This window comes from Komagataella phaffii, chromosome 1 (genome assembly GCF_000027005.1).
Source record: "Komagataella phaffii GS115 chromosome 1, complete sequence".
Lineage (NCBI taxonomy): Eukaryota > Fungi > Ascomycota > Pichiomycetes > Pichiales > Pichiaceae > Komagataella > Komagataella phaffii.
Genome location: NC_012963.1, coordinates 21667 through 37469, shown reverse-complemented (window position 1 = coordinate 37469; position 15803 = coordinate 21667). Strand labels below are relative to the sequence as shown.

Sequence of the window (15803 nt, the reverse complement as noted above, 5' to 3'; positions counted from 1 at the left end):
CACTGGTCATTCACTCAAAACACCGACCTACAATCCACACACCTAAAGCAAAAGATATAGCTCCTATATGAGCTGACTGCATCCTGTCCATCAGACTACCCTTATTCACAAAATATGTAGTTACCCACGCCGAAAATAGAACCAAAATCTTCATAAATTTGTTCATCAGAATCACAAACAGATGGTTTAAATAATCTGAAAGATTAAGATAGGAATACGTGTTAGCAGTTAGTGACAACTGCGATAACAGTCCAAAAGAGTCTTTGACTTCAACCGTAGACTGCTCAAGCTTTTCCATTTCTTCAAGACTGGTTTCCATCAAGTTTGTGAAATTTGTCAAAAAACCCTCAAACTGGGCAATATCTTCATTATAAATACTCTCTTGATTTAGTAAGAGTAACGATCTTTCGATGTGGGAATTGAGAGTAATTGAGAGGGTAACTAGGTTTGCATTGATCTCCCGTAGATACAGTAAAAGATCATTGATTTGTTGGTAGACATCAATCTTGAATCGATTCAGGTATTTTGTTGCCTTGGTCACTCCGTCTGTATCAGGAATATTCTCCATCTGATACAACCTCTCCAAAGTTTCCTGCGTAGAGTTTCCCACTCGATCTTTGAAATAGTCTATATCAGTGATGACATTATTGAATCGATAGAGGTATCGAAGAACGTTGCGGTTTTTCATTTGTATACTTGTTATCATTTTTTGAAAGGACTTGAACATTACTGCTTGATAGCTTTCCAACAGAGAATTGTTTATGTCCGTCATCTTGTTGAAATTTGTAGAAACATCGATCAAAGTGATCTTGAGTCCATTCAAAGCACCGTCAAACAATGCCCTCCAGTTTTCCAAATCTTTCTGTAACGGTAAATCTTCAAAAGCATCCAATGACTTTGATTCCTTCTGTTGGTTTACCATAAAGGAGCCAAAACTGTACAAGAGAGAAAGATGAGGGTATGCTTCCAGGGCATCTCTGCAACGGGCCATATTTTGCAACTTCAAATCTTGACATTCTGCAACTGGATATTCAAGTTTAGACACTTTAAGAAAACCAATGGTACTATTTAATAACTCTGCATCGAGTGAATTCTGTTTCACAACGACCTTGCAAGATCCAAATTCGACTAAAGCAATAAAGAACAGCCCCAAGATGCCACGCACAAACTTCATCGGTGACTGGAATTACTTCGACCTTGTAGTGAGAATTTTTTGCGTCTCTACGCTATGTGAGCTGTCAGATTATCCCTGATGTATCATGTCTTTTGAAGAGTGACAAAACTTTCTTTTTCTGGTGAATTTGTTTCATAGTGATTAAAATGGATGGGGACTATTCTGAAAAACTTTGTTTCTCAAAGAGGATCCTGAGCTTAAGCATTTGTGCATAACTTCGAACACGTTATTGACGTTCATTTAAGTAAGCGTTTGAACGAACGGCTGGATCCTAATAATCCCATTCTCGGATTTAAGTGTTGGGATTGCGCGAACTTAAAGCCGTCCAGTCATGAGGTACCCCACAATAGGCATCTAACTACTTCGTTGAATCCAGGCAACGAAAGGTAAGAGACGGCCAATAGTATCATTGTGACCAGCGCCAGTTCAACAGATTTTGACTGTCTCTGTGGAGAAAAGTTTTCACCCACTGGCTCCTGAAAGTTATTGTTAGAAATGCAGATGAGTCATGATCTCATAGGCTGTTGTTCACTTCAACGCACTAAACTAGCAATGCTTCAAAATTGTATCGTATGATATTCTTGGATTCCCAAAAAGTCTGAGCCTATTGTTAATGACGAAAAGTTCACGAATTGTGCTTTGTGAATCAAATGTTGCCTGTGGGAGCCCTAATGTCAATATTCGACCGTTTGAGGAAAAGCCTAGCCAAAAATCTTCCAGCCCCATGAATTGAATCCAAGGACAGGTTCCTGCTTTAGTGAGTGAGTTGTTGCTACATAAAACCGATTCTCTGAACTTTAGCAAGAGTTTAGAAGTTAGGAGAGTTTGAGATGTTTAGGTAAACAGATGCGCTCAATTTTCGAGCAATGGAGGCGTATGTCTTACCTTGATATGCCCCCGCTATACTTTCTCTTCAGCTTTACTTTACGTAGCTATTAGGTGCAATGCCAAAGTATAGAAGGTTCCCTGTGGCCTGTCATAACTGTCGCAAGAGCAAGATCAAATGCGACCGAAACTATCCCTGTTCGAAATGCACATTGAAGGGTCTTAGTTGCGGGTACCCTGACAAGTTCAGGTCCCTGAGCCTTGACAGATTGATAAGGTCCCCAGAAACATCTCCCATGTCCCGATCCTCAGCCCCATCAACGAACGATCTTGAGAAAACTGAATCAAATTCATCTTTAGAAGATCTATCCGTGCCAGACTTATCAAGGTTCTCAAGTGTTAGTTCCGGTTCACTTCCCATGTCCGCGTCGTCTGATTCACGGATTGGCATATCAGAGATCAAGAAAAGTATCTTGTTCTCTCACCAATGTGAATCTATGTTTCTTGAAAATAGTTTTGAACTCTCAGGTAGCTTGGTTTCCGTGGTCCAGTATCCCCGAGGAGTGGAAAACCCAGTCATGTTACCACAGTTCGTGCGAGATAAGGAGAAGAACATTCAGTTAGTAAAAACTCTTATTGACGAATATTTCCTTTTTGCTGATGTCCCAAGTCTTAGCTTTCCTGTAACTTTTTCAGAGCTTTGCAGAGTAATAGATGATGCGGAAGAAAATAACACATGGACACGTTTCAAGGGTTATCTTTTTTTGATTATAGCCATTTTGTTCCGAATTCTCAACATACTGCCTTTGGAACATCCACTTTTCACCAATTATGTTTATCTGAAAGATAGAGAAGTTCAGATAGATCTTTTCAAGAGATTTTTTTTCATACAGAATCTTCTCTCGTTAGATAGTTCCATCAATGTTGAAGCAATGTTTATTATGGTTGAAGAAGCTTTATACGGGGAAGAATATGATTTGTGTAAGTCAACTGTACTTGAATTACAAAACTGCATTTTTTTTCAAGAGTTATGCAGCTATGTTTCCAATTATGACTGTTCTACAACGGCAAATATGAAACCCAAAGCAAAATTTGATATGTTGATCAAGGACAAGAAACTAATGAGATGGAGTGACCTACTTTCTAAGTTTTGTAGGTTTGGAGCGTTGTTTTCTATCAAACTGTTTCATGAACCTTTTGAAGAAAGGTACCCACTTTTGAGGGATAATAACCTGAAAACAGAATTAAAGCTAAACTTAGCCGAGTCATCTATCAAAGGGATGGCATTCCCTCTTAAGTGGACTCGTAGCTCAGACCGTGAAGATCTTCTTGTTGATGCGATTGAGATCGAGTATCAACTCATCTATGATATCAATTACCACAAGCTAAAGGTTAGAAATCTCTTGGCAGGTGCAGGGCTATCTGAGTCTTCACTTGCTACCATTTTTGATGACGATTTTCCTATAATGGACGAAGAGTATGGACAGATTGATGTCGATGATTATGTTCCTTTAGAGCTGACAATCTCATCATCCAAGATACATCATTTGAAGAAAATATTTGACAATCTCTTTGTCATTCTGAACTGTCAGATGACAAGGTTAGGCTTAACCCTTCAATCGGTTGCCTTGTGTCCTGTACCCCTGAAACTGTGCCTTTCCTCATTAAAGTCGGGGGTGAATGGTATATTGGACCTAATGACCGTATTCCTTGATGTGAAACGTTTCCTTTGTGGGAGTTTGGCACAGTTTGAATACGATCAGTTTCGCAGAGTTATTCCTGTCATAAATCTCTACATTTTTAAGTTTGTGCAAGGTTTTTTCCACGTCCTACATTTGGATCCCCAGTTCCTTATACTGCAGAAGCACCATATAAGTATCCTCCGGCAAATGTTTCAACAGCTTAGAACAAAAATAATGACCACAGCGAATGCTAATCCTCTTAGTATGATTATTAGATACTTGGACGCAATTGAACAACTTTGTGAGCGAATTAACGATGATGAACAACGGCTAGGAACGAGTACCGGTAGCATTTCTCCGAAAATCAAGAGCTGGTATAATGCAAAGTTTCCAGGGGAAAACGTCATTGGCAGAGATCCTTCCGAAGCACAAGATATTCCTGTTTGTTTAAAGGTAAAGTGTTCGTTCATTGACTCTTTATTGAAAGGCTTGGATTCATGCAAGATGAAGAGACGTAACATGCTCAAAGATAGCACTGAACATTTAACGGTGAATGTCAGTACTGAACTCCTTCCACTACCGGAAACAGAATACAACGGTACTTTGGATAATTTCTATGAATTGTTTTTTAATGACCATTGATAGAAGAATTGTCACCAACTTTTTTGTGTCTGTCTAAGGGCTGGCTAATAGGCTGGGATACTCTGTAAATAATTGGACTGTAATTAGAATAATAGGCTACCATGTAAATATTTAGTCTTGAATCAAAGAACACAGCTACTATATAATGACTAAACAAGTAGTAAATTACAAACTAAAGATCTGCTCTCTGGGTTATAGAGGGTAAATAAAGTATTTATTCTCATAATCCGTCAGATCAAGCATAGCAACATCAACTTTCTCCTTAATTTCCCTCCCATCGTCGTCGTGGTTGATAACATAACCGAAGGCACCTTCAGTTCCATTCTCCGCAATCCAAGCTCTACGCTTGGCATTACGCCTAGCTAGAATTATTCTGATGGTCAGTAGGATAACAAGATTGAGAAAGAAGGCAATAACAATCTGCACAATCCATGAAGGATAGTATCTTGGAGAATCTTTCGGATTCCATAGTTGAGGTGATATGATATTGGCAACACCATAGGCCAACATAAACATGACATTTCGATACAGCTTCTTGGTGTACCCACTACAGGAAGACGTTGTCCAACCTAGCGCCACGATATAGGTGACACCTTTAAAGTTTAGTAAGATCATGCATGCTAGCAGGGCAATCTTGTTATCCCAGGGAATAGTGACCATCCCAATAGCAACAATAATACATGGAACCAAATAAGATGCCGAAAAGTATCCACTTTGACCTGGGAATCTTCTAATCAATAGAGCTGATACACCAAAAAGAACCACAGAAAAACCTCCCCCTGCTGCTGACACGAGGGAGGATCCAAACGTGGTAACTCCAATATCCACAAATAGTTGGTTCTGCTGGTAAGTCATACTATTAGCAAGCATGAGGGTGAACGCTTGAAAAAAAAACAACCATGACACGGGGTCTTTGAGGCACTCAATTGCCTGGTGCTTCTTAAAAACCTTTTGCTCAATAGAAGACTTGGTAGACTCTTGCACTTTCTTAATCAAATGCACTTTTTCATTAGTTGAAAGATGAGTTGCCTTTGCTGGATTGTCAGGGTAAAAGAACCAAACAAATATAGCAAGTAAAAGACTGATTCCAGCGTTAACGGCCATGAAAATTCTCCATGGTTGAATAGACACATGAACATGTAACAAACCGAAGGCAATGAAACTTGAAATTACAGGCGCCATCGCAGCAGCCGTCCAGAATACCGGTTGGGCAATTTCACGTTCTCTAGAGGTAAGGAACATACCCAAAGTCATCTCCATAGCGGGCACAGCTACAGCCTCTACCGCTCCAAGGAAGAATCGAATAACCATCAGACTGGCATAGGAATTGCATGCAGCATGTAGTCCAACCAAAATTGCCCAGCTGAGTACAGTTCCAGCCATGTACTTTCCAACGGGCAACTTTTGTAGAAGGTAATGACCAGGCCATTGTGCGAGCAGGTAACCTCCATAAAACACTGAGTTGAGGTTATTGAATCTCCCCTTATCGACGTCGGTGTCGATGTATATACCCAAAATCGTTGTATATCCAATAGTTGCCTTATCCATAAACAAGACCAACGTGACTATTATGGCAACTGCCAGGATGTACGTGAAGTTCTTGTGACGCAACTTCTTCTCCTCCTCCTCCGTCAACGGAACTGCGTCAGCAGCATTCTCTTCCATGAAACGTAGAACCTCATCGGCATACTTATCCTGAACAGCATTAGATTTCTTATCTAGGCGGGACACCACCACTACTTCACCGCCCTTCCCAACTTCAGTTATTTCTGGAGAAGAATATCTCTCTGGTTCACTTGATGATAGTGAAGTCATATTTGGTTTCTAACACGATTATTCAGATTATGGTGGCCTTGCAAGTGATCTTATATTGAGGATATTTCAGTGTGTTTCATTGTGGAGACATCACTATTTATTGCACAAATCATTTGACTTAAACTGAGGCGGCATATGTCATTTGATTAATAAGTCCTTGCCTTGGGTCTACCTAGAGGTATTCAATCAAGTTGATTACGATGCGGACCACGATTGCCCTGTTAGGCAATATTATTATATCACTACACGGAGGAGTATTACCGTATGAAGAAAGTGAATACCGCTCTGAAGTGGCATTTAATTACTGCATCGGGTACGTGCATTTAGTCCTTTATCTTTGGTAATTTTTTTCAAAGTGTTAGTTCTTAGATCTCTAGTAGCACATACAATTTCTCCGTGGCGGACGCGATATCCACAGTGGGAAATTATCACGTGCCAAGTAGCACTATTGCGGACAAATATTTCCATTTATGGTGAAGTTTTCGTTGACGCCCCCACTTTTTCCCCCATGGCCCGTATCTTGATGCAGGGCTACTAGCCAGTGCAATGGGGAAGAGGTCACCCACTGGTTTTAGATTTGAATAGTAGCATTTGTGGTAGGAAACTGTGGAGATAACCAGGGCACACTGATCGAAATGACTCAAGTGGATCATCTGGATTGCTCTCAGTAGCGCTGATCAAAAAGTATTCTTACAAGTAAAAGCCAGATTAGTTTATTCGATACCTAAAATCTACCTCCATTTACGTTAACGACCTCGCCGGTAAACCAGTGTGACTTCTCTGTAACCAGCAGTCCTACCATTTCAGCAATATCTTCAGGCTGTCCTAATCTTTCTGCAGCAGCCGGAAATGGTGGGGTTGGCAGTCCAGATTTCTCCAGAGACTGGGTGAATAATTCAGTGATAACTGGTCCTGGATTAACTGCAAGGACTGTAATACCATACTTGCGGCCAAGTTCCGTAGCCCAAACCTTGGTAAGAGAGTTAATCGATGCTTTGGTCGAACCGTAGATTGTGCTTCCTAGTTGTCCGCTCCTTGCAGCACCTGAGGAAAGGTTGATGATTCGTCCGGACTTGGATTTCTTTAATGCAGGAAGGATGGCTTTAGTAAAGAAGATCAAACCCTTGACATTGATGCCAAACTGAAGATCAAAATCCTCTTCGGTTAAATCTTCCAAAAGAGAGAATTTGCTTGTTCCTGCGTTATTGACCAAGATATCTACTGCGTCCTGTCCAAACTTCTGTTGTACTTGCTCCAGTACCAATTCTCCTGACTTCAGGTCTGCAATATCTGCCTGAATTGCGATACCAGAGTTAGCTCCTGCCAACTCATCTATTTGTGATACCAATTCAGCTGCTAAGTCCTTGGAAGAGTCCGAGACATAAGTGACAGCGACTCTTGCTCCATTCTTGGCCAGCTCTAAGGCGATTCCTCTTCCAATTCCTCGAACACCACCAGTGACAATAGCTACTTTTCCTTTGAGCGAAGACATTTTAGTACCAACTACAACTTCAATTCTGAGTTATAATGGCTACGATGTAGGTTTTGGGCCCCTCTTATGTAAAATTCTATTACGCAATGGCCCTAGCCATCAGAATCAATTTAACTCACAGTTTCCATCACTATCGATTTTGCATGTACCATGCATGTAGCCGGATCAAATAATATTGCATCATTATATGTGCGCCTCAACCTCTACGCCAGGACGGTTGGTTTTATGGTGGCTCTTACGTTTACCCTTTCGGCAACTACCCAAATATCAGCGGATGCATTTTTCCAAAAATTTGTTTCTCTTCCCATTACAGAGCAGATGCACATAGAAAAAGAAAGTCCTTTAACCACCTCATAAGTTTGACATGTTTGCCGAAAAGAAAAGAATACCTGGCACTAACGTGCTGAAGATAGAGCCGGTTGCTCAAAGAAGGCTTAACTCGTGTCTGTCTTGTCGTTCTCGGAAGCGGAAATGTGACAAATCCCGACCTGAGTGTAGTCAATGCAAAGACCACGGCCGTCAATGCTCCTACTACAAGTCGAATTCTAATTCAGGTCAGAAGCCCGTCATAGTTCAAGAGGCTACAAAAATCGGAGCTGAGGTTCTTACAACGGGACCACCGAGAAATCTGCAGGCAGCATTTTGGCCTTTTGTTCCAAACCACAGTGACTCATCGAACCCATGCTCTAGAGAAGGTCCAATATTTACCAATATCATGTCGGCCTCCCTATACCGTTCAGTGGGCAACCCGCAGACTAATATTGAGGCCCTAAGACATTTCATGCCAACCAAAGAAAAAGCAGACAAATTGCTCTCCCAGTTTTTGAAAGCTGTGCATCCCATAGTTCCAGTTATGGATCTGGAAGCAGTTGCTACGTTATATGTGGCATTTTGGGAGAACAGAGCGGAACCGACATTGGATACTTATATTACTTTGTTTTCAATCCTTTATGCAGGATCTGTTTCTATGTATGAGGAAGCCAATATGGCTGAAGACCAGGTGGAGAGCACAGAATATCTTGTTAGTGAAATGCGAAAGTATGTAAGTGCAACTGAGGTGGCATTGGCAATGTCCCATTTCCCCAGAAAGGCCACAATTACTTCACTTCAAGGGGCAGTAATACTTCATTCTATCTGCAGAAACGATTGCAAAGCTGATGATAGCGGTAGTATTGCGATGTTGCTCCGAATAGGCCATTTGCTGGAGCTACACAGGGATCCTGAACACTATCATAAACTCGAGGATTTCAAAGAAATACAAAGGCGAAGGCTGCTCTGGTGGCACATTCTCTATCTTGATGGATTGACATCACTCTCCAGTGGATTGCTACCCCTCATGTCATCTAATGAATACGACACGGAGTATCCTTCCGAAGATTCTTCTACAGGAGGATTAGACCAGATAATGGTATTTTGCAATTGCAAGTTCCGCTGGATTGAGTGTTGCAATGATGTAATGCGAAATTTCTTTGGAATACATAAGCCTACTACCCTTGGCACCGAGAAAGTGAACTTGACCCTTTCAGACCTTAATGAATACTGCCAACAACAAATTCAGAAAGTAGGTAAGTCTGAAGATTTGATGAAGTCCAGCCAGCTGTCCTTTTCAAAGGTAGCTATATCAATCATGTCCACATTCGCAGATCGATGTCATATGCTACTTTATAAGAAAATGTCAGAGAACACGTTTGTATCAATTGCTGATGATTTAGAAACAGAACGCACAAAGAAAGTGCCAGAAACATCATCGCTTGGGGGATCTATCAGTGGCAATGTTTCCAATGAGTTTACTCAATGTGCGATTCATTTTTTGAACGAATTTTGTTTCTATGGTAAGATGCCGGAAAACAAACAATTTCTTTGGGAAATTAGGAAATTCCAACCATTACAGGCCATACTTGCTTTACTAAGGAGCCTGATATACGATGGAGAACAGGTTTGTTCAATGCAACAACCCGATTCACAATTTCATTCGAAGTTCCTTCTCCCTTTGGACGAACGAGTTGTGGCGATAGAGCGTGCACTTAATAACCTGGGATATTTATCAGAACATACGACTCGTCTCTGCAAGGAGAGGTGGGAGACTGTCAGAATTTTGAAGGAGAGAGCCTTCAGATTACTATTTTTTGACGTCAATGTCAATGAATCTGAATGGACACTTTCCAGCTCTCCATTGAATGATAATGATCCGATCTCAGAGAACCTGAATAGTATTTCGTTTCAAGAACTGCCGTCCATTGACTGGGACATTATTGAGCATGAAATGAAAGATATCCGATCTTCCTTAGAAGAGGCAATTGCAATAAAAATCTGGGACCAAGATTCGGGTCATTTTTTGCTGTAGTCAGTGTATTTGTTGCAACACTGTACCATCTTTTCCGATAATTATTTTACGATGTATTTTACATTAATATTAATTATATAACCATATACGGTACGGTAAAAAACTAAAAACTAAAACACTGAATGTTCCGAATCTACGATTTTACGCTTCTGCTTGAGCCGACGTCTCATGTGACTTTCTGTTTCTCTTGATCCTTTCCCGATGTTCCCTGTGTCTTTGCTGTTTGATGTCCACAAAATCCACACGTCTGTTCTTCTTTTCTTCGGTCCAAATCTCGGCTTTAAAGCCTGTATCAAAGGGTACAGCCTTATCTACCAAAGATGCAAGTTCTTGAGCGTATTCAACATCAGTGGGAGTCGCAAACGAATGAAATTTAGATTCACCACCTCGTTTCTTGATCTCCTCAATCTCGTCCTTTCTCATTTCAGCCTCGCATGGAAGCTCTAGCCTTCCAGAGTAAACTCTAGCAATCACAGCTCCCTGGCTTTCTGCCAATGGGAAGGGAATAATGTTCTTCATGATACCCACAAACGAAAGGGATGGATCAGGAATGTAAAAAATTTGTCGATGTAAGCGTCGAGTTATTTGACCGTCGGTGATCAGAGCATCTTCGCCTTCCATATACGATTTCAGAAAGGGGAAATCATATAAATATCCTGTGCAAAAAATAATGTGATCTATATTGGAAATGGTGGTATTATCTGCTGTTGTAGCCGTTCTAGACGATACGTCATATCGCTTTATTTCAGAAATATCTATAATGTCGTCAATTTCAACTGGTTTAATGATACCTTCACTCTTTTTAGACCTGTAAACAGGCCATGTGACTTCAGTAAGTTGAAGGGAGATGTCGGCACCACTAGCTGAATTTCCAATCACTAAAACTTTTTTACCTTTGAACTTCTGGTTGTTGATGTAGTACTTGGAGTGAGAGATGGAAGAAGGGTCAGCTTCTGCCCATTCTTGAAGACCAGGAACGTCAGGTACATAGGGAAAGTTGTAATGGCCAGTAGCAATTATCACATACTTGAATGAATCTTCCGTCGTCGCTTGTGATATCAAATCTCGTGAGCGTAATTTCCATTCCGATCCAGTCTTCTGAAGATTAATAACTTCTTTATTCACTAGAACAGAAATGGGATCCTTCAAATCAACTGCATAGTTGAGGACGTATTCTAGGACATCCTGGCGTGATGGAAGAATGTCACAGGCTTCTGGAAATGGATAATCCTTATAACCCATGAGATCCTTGATAACGTTAGTCTCAAGATTCTCATACATTGGAGACACGTATTCATCGTCTCTATTTGCAAACCACTCTCGTGTAATGGACGGGTTATCAGAAGGAACCGGAGAATTACCTGGTTTTGTGCCAGAATAGTTCCAAACACCTCCGACTTGAGGCTGTTGTTCGAAGATGACAATTTTGTCAAAAACATGTTCTTCAGCAAGTGCCTTGGCCGTGGCGAGTCCGCTCGGACCGCCGCCTATAATTGCCACAGATTTCTCAAAGGTCATTGAGCTATAGAATCACATTTGGCTGTGGGGAATCATTCCTGTTTATAAAGGATCTTTGCCTATTACTGTCTTTCACCTGATAACATTGAAAAAGTATGCACGTCCATTTTAGGAAATTCAAATCCGCAGGCGTCCGCGCCATATTTCAGAAAATGTATATCTCGTAAGGTGGTGATATGGTGAGATGTGGCACACCTAGCACCATTTGATTAGCAGGGACTAAGCGGATCATTTTACCAATTTTACCTGACCACTGAGAACGTTCGATGGAGGCGTAGTTAGGCAGGATTTGCTTGAAGCCTGGAAATGTGAGAGCTGCTGTTCTTCAAGTGGGTAAGAGTATGTCTGATTGAAAATTGCGAGGAGAATCTAATCTTATGAGACTGTGGGGGATCACTGGGACGAGGGATAGTTTTTCAGTTGTTCAAGTTAGGGACCTAGATTTTTTGCAGAGGGCTGAACCCATTTGGTCAGCTTAAAGCTCTTACCTGACTACTACGGTTAAGTTATCTCCAGTGGAGTCAATTCTGGTTAAAATCAAATTAAGTCCTTGACTTACTTATTTACTTAGTGGTGCCTAGTATCTAATTTCTTCATATCGAACCATACTGTTACTGATAAACTTGCCATCTTGAGCAATCACATAAAACTGGAAGGTTGCATTGTCGATTGTACGCAAGATCTCGGTCATCTTGCAAATTTAAGTCTTTCTGAGCTTAGCTTGATGTATTCATTCACGAACCATCGTTATGTAGTTTATCGATTGAACTCTTCTGCCTTATTGTTGCCAGCGTTAAAAGAACAATAGAAAATAGTTTATCAAATCCATAATCCACCACCCATTCTTTTCTCAAAGGAATTTCACAGATTGGTAGACTTGGTATTATATCCCACGCACTCAGACTTTATACGATCACTGTTCGATATCTTTGCCCTTGATGATAGTAGCAAATCCATCAGCCAGCTCTCTCAACACGACATCCTTAAGATTAGCAGCTTTTACCCCAGGGATATCACGATCACCCACTCCATCTTCAGCAACAAGTACTTCATAGCCCAGTTCAGATGCTGCACGCGTAGTTGTCGAAACGCAAATATGTGCCATGTAGCCAACAATAACTAGCTTTTTTCCCACAGAACCCAAACTTTGTAAGTATGGGCCTAGGTCAGTTTTTGCAAACGAGTTCGGAAAGTTCTTTACCACAAGTTTTTCTCCAGAATGCGGGGTTAATTCTTGAAGCTCTTGGGCCAGAGCAGTACCTGGAGTGAAGACTGGGGCTCCGTCTGGAGTCTGATGGACGACATGCACTATATTTTTCCCATTGTGTTCTGAAGAGCGATACTTCTGCAAAATTTCAGCAATGGCCTTACGAGTCTGATCAATGTTAACAGTTGCGAGCTTTCCGTTGACGTACTCGTTTTGGGCATCAACGATGATTAGAGTCGAGTCATTGACCGAAGCAGTAGAGGGGGGAATCTGGACGATTTCACGAAAGGATTGGACAGACATTGAGGAGTAAAGGTGAATATATTGATAGTTTAAGGGTTGTAGACATGGGGTGGAAGGAGCGTATTTATCCAGTTGCTCCACCCCCCTCACCCCCGCAGGCACGTACGTGACGTGCTATAGACATTACTAACATTACTCAGCCAAGCGAGCAATAGAAAGAACGTGGACACCGATTTCTTTAGTATCCCTTGTGACATTGGCTTCGATCATAGGGTTCAAGAAATGAGAAGCAGTCAATGATATCAATTGGCAGACATCCACTGCTGCCAGCTGCACTTCATCTCTATGGCACTAGCAACTTTGATGACACGTAATACCGGACTTTGCATGGATCTTGAGAACTCAGTTTTAGAGTAGACAGGAAAGTTACAATTGACTTTTGTTTGGGGATTTACACTGCTTTCGATTGAAGTGAAGTGATGGAGCAGAAATAGGTTCGATTGGCAAATGGCAAACTGCGCCCTCCAGTTTATTAAAAGAGGGTTAGGTCGCTTCAAGTTATTTTTTTTTTTTTTTTTTTTTTAGTCCTTGCCCCAGCACATAACGTTTCTTACCTCAAATCTAACAATGTAGTATGATAGGTTAGGAAGTGATACTTGATTATCTAATGGGTCACAGGCAACATACGGACAAGCAGAATTGCCTTTCTAGCCAAAAAACTGGGAACGATAATTCAAAATTGGAAGGTTGCCAGATGTGTTATTGATCGTTTAATTCCGCAAGTCACGACACGAGTCTTCAATAGAGAGTTTCGTCTTCTATTTAAGTTCCTTGATGATCCCAATGGGTACAACTGTGAGGTTAAGAATAATCATTTGGTCAAATCGAGTAGAGCCACCACAAACTGTTGCGGTGGAAGAGTATATCAGTTTTTTGACTTAATGTTTTTTTATTGTTTTTGACAGATTGACTGTTCCAAACACATTATTGTCGTAGTATAAAATGGAGTTGTTGCCGACTCTTCAACTGCTTTTGGAACAGTATATTGTAGACCCGAATCACGTTTACGATATTTGAGAGTGTTCCTTAAACCCTTTTTATGTCAAGTCCGCGTCCCAACTTGCTTCCCACTTGGATGTTGGCGATAGCGTCATATGACAAGTTGGGTAGGTTGCCAACAAAAATTACCTGGCAATCACTGTTCAGCAGTTTCACTTTCTAGCAAGAGCTCGAGGTTCCATTTAAAAAGTCCACTTAAGCCTTTGAGATAGATACTTCTTTCAAACTTCATTCAATTCAGTATGCCCTGTTTTGAAAGCAAGTTTGAACATCATATGAGCTGAAGATGGTTCGATCTTTGCCCACGGAAAATTCACATTCCGTAGCAATCTCGTGGTGCATTAAATTGGTAGCGGAAAATTTATCGGCGAAACTAACGGAGAAATTGTTTTACTCCAGATGAAAGCCACACAAACCTCTATTAGTAGGATCCCCACAGAATATGCAGCATTCGAGGAGGGTATTTTGTACGTGATCTCAAAGCGAAAGAAAAATTAACAACTAAGCTAAAACAGAATTCACCTCTCAGAGGAGCGTTGAGTTTAATATTACACGAACAAGTTACTCAGTGCCTTCAGATAATAAGCACTTATCTCTAGATTAACCTAATACTGGATGGCATTAATTTAAAGTTCATCGGAAATGTTAATTTGAATTCCTGAAAACTTAAATGCTCAACATCTTAAATACCAAAAGAATAAGGTGTTTGTCTAGTATAGCTTTCTGCATATTGTCTTGACAGACCAGACTAGAAGAGAATAATTCGCATAGAAATAAAGTTGGGTACTTGATTTCCAGTTCTTCCAATAGGCGACAATTCAGCTATCTGATAATTTGCTGAAAAGCTGAAAACAGCTTTAGATTCCGGTCATTTGTCTCCACCTGTTACTAGTATTTGAGTCATAGTAGAATAAACGATCGGAGTATTGCTTGCATATTATTGTGTTCAGGAACTGAGATCTAAAAGGTCGCATTATTCAGATTTTTTTTCGGCTGTGACAATGATAAATCTTAGGTGCCAAAGTTAGCTAACTCATAGAACTCATGGCCTACTGAAGGTTTGATTCTCCTATCATCTTAAGCAACCATATAAACCACTAGCCAATTCTTGGATTCTCCTCAAACGGAGCGAAGCCTTCTGACTATTGTTTGAGAAATGGCAGCAAGACCTCATGCCCATGGCCACAATTCTAATTGTTAGATTTGCCCCAGGAAACAGAGAGTAATAGTGCATATCAACTGTGACTATAAATTTTGGTTGTAAGACTGCATTCATTCACAAGTGATTGTCCAGTCGTTAAGTTGAATCAATCTTAGTATTAGTCCGATTTTCTCAAATCTTTACTGTTGGCGCTAAGGAAAGTGTCTGGTAATTTTTGGTTCGCACAAGAACATAGGATAATATATGGGTAGGAAACGTCGCCAAAGCATGGATTCATTCTGGCAAACAAATAGAGACAGAACACGACTCCACTAGATAAATGAGATTATTCGGGAACCAATCTAACGATTGTGAGCTGTGTTTATTTCCACCCCCATCCCAGTAGAATGTAGGGTCCCCAAACATTTGCTCCCCCTAGTCTCCAGGGAAATGTAAAATATACTGCTAATAGAAAACAGTAAGACGCTCAGTTGTCAGGATAATTACGTTCGACTGTAGTAAAACAGGAATCTGTATTGTTAGAAAGAACGAGAGTTTTTTACGGCGCCGCCATATTGGGCCGTGTGAAAACAGCTTGAAACCCCACTACTTTCAAAGGTTCTGTTGCTATACACGAACCATGTTTAACCAACCTCGCTTT

General features: G+C 40.8%; 7 protein-coding genes across 7 annotated transcripts; 2 read left to right on the top strand and 5 right to left on the bottom strand.

Annotated features, from left to right (window-relative positions):
* Positions 1-10: 10 nt before the first annotated feature.
* On the bottom strand, positions 11-1174 carry PAS_chr1-3_0020 (Hypothetical protein; the record flags this gene model as incomplete). The annotated part of the gene is made up of 1 exon (XM_002489310.1): positions 11-1174. One exon carries the CDS (start codon positions 1172-1174, stop codon positions 11-13), a length of 1164 nt encoding a protein of 387 aa, XP_002489355.1.
* Positions 1175-2118: 944 nt separating this feature from the next.
* On the top strand, positions 2119-4323 carry PAS_chr1-3_0018 (Hypothetical protein; the record flags this gene model as incomplete). Its single annotated transcript, XM_002489309.1, has 1 exon — positions 2119-4323. The coding sequence occupies one exon, from the start codon at positions 2119-2121 to the stop codon at positions 4321-4323; it is 2205 nt and encodes a 734-aa protein (XP_002489354.1).
* A 192-nt stretch (positions 4324-4515) lies between these two features.
* PAS_chr1-3_0017 (uncharacterized protein) lies at positions 4516-6138 on the bottom strand (the record flags this gene model as incomplete). Its single annotated transcript, XM_002489308.1, has 1 exon — positions 4516-6138. One exon carries the CDS (start codon positions 6136-6138, stop codon positions 4516-4518), a length of 1623 nt encoding a protein of 540 aa, XP_002489353.1.
* Positions 6139-6862: 724 nt separating this feature from the next.
* Positions 6863-7630, bottom strand: PAS_chr1-3_0016 (Multifunctional enzyme of the peroxisomal fatty acid beta-oxidation pathway; the record flags this gene model as incomplete). The annotated part of the gene is made up of 1 exon (XM_002489307.1): positions 6863-7630. The coding sequence occupies one exon, from the start codon at positions 7628-7630 to the stop codon at positions 6863-6865; it is 768 nt and encodes a 255-aa protein (XP_002489352.1).
* Positions 7631-7994: 364 nt separating this feature from the next.
* Positions 7995-9974, top strand: PAS_chr1-3_0015 (Hypothetical protein; the record flags this gene model as incomplete). Its single annotated transcript, XM_002489306.1, has 1 exon — positions 7995-9974. One exon carries the CDS (start codon positions 7995-7997, stop codon positions 9972-9974), a length of 1980 nt encoding a protein of 659 aa, XP_002489351.1.
* Positions 9975-10115: 141 nt separating this feature from the next.
* On the bottom strand, positions 10116-11492 carry PAS_chr1-3_0014 (Flavin-containing monooxygenase, localized to the cytoplasmic face of the ER membrane; the record flags this gene model as incomplete). Its single annotated transcript, XM_002489305.1, has 1 exon — positions 10116-11492. The coding sequence occupies one exon, from the start codon at positions 11490-11492 to the stop codon at positions 10116-10118; it is 1377 nt and encodes a 458-aa protein (XP_002489350.1).
* A 913-nt stretch (positions 11493-12405) lies between these two features.
* Positions 12406-13002, bottom strand: PAS_chr1-3_0013 (Hypothetical protein; the record flags this gene model as incomplete). The annotated part of the gene is made up of 1 exon (XM_002489304.1): positions 12406-13002. The coding sequence occupies one exon, from the start codon at positions 13000-13002 to the stop codon at positions 12406-12408; it is 597 nt and encodes a 198-aa protein (XP_002489349.1).
* Between the last annotated feature and the right edge of the window lie 2801 nt (positions 13003-15803).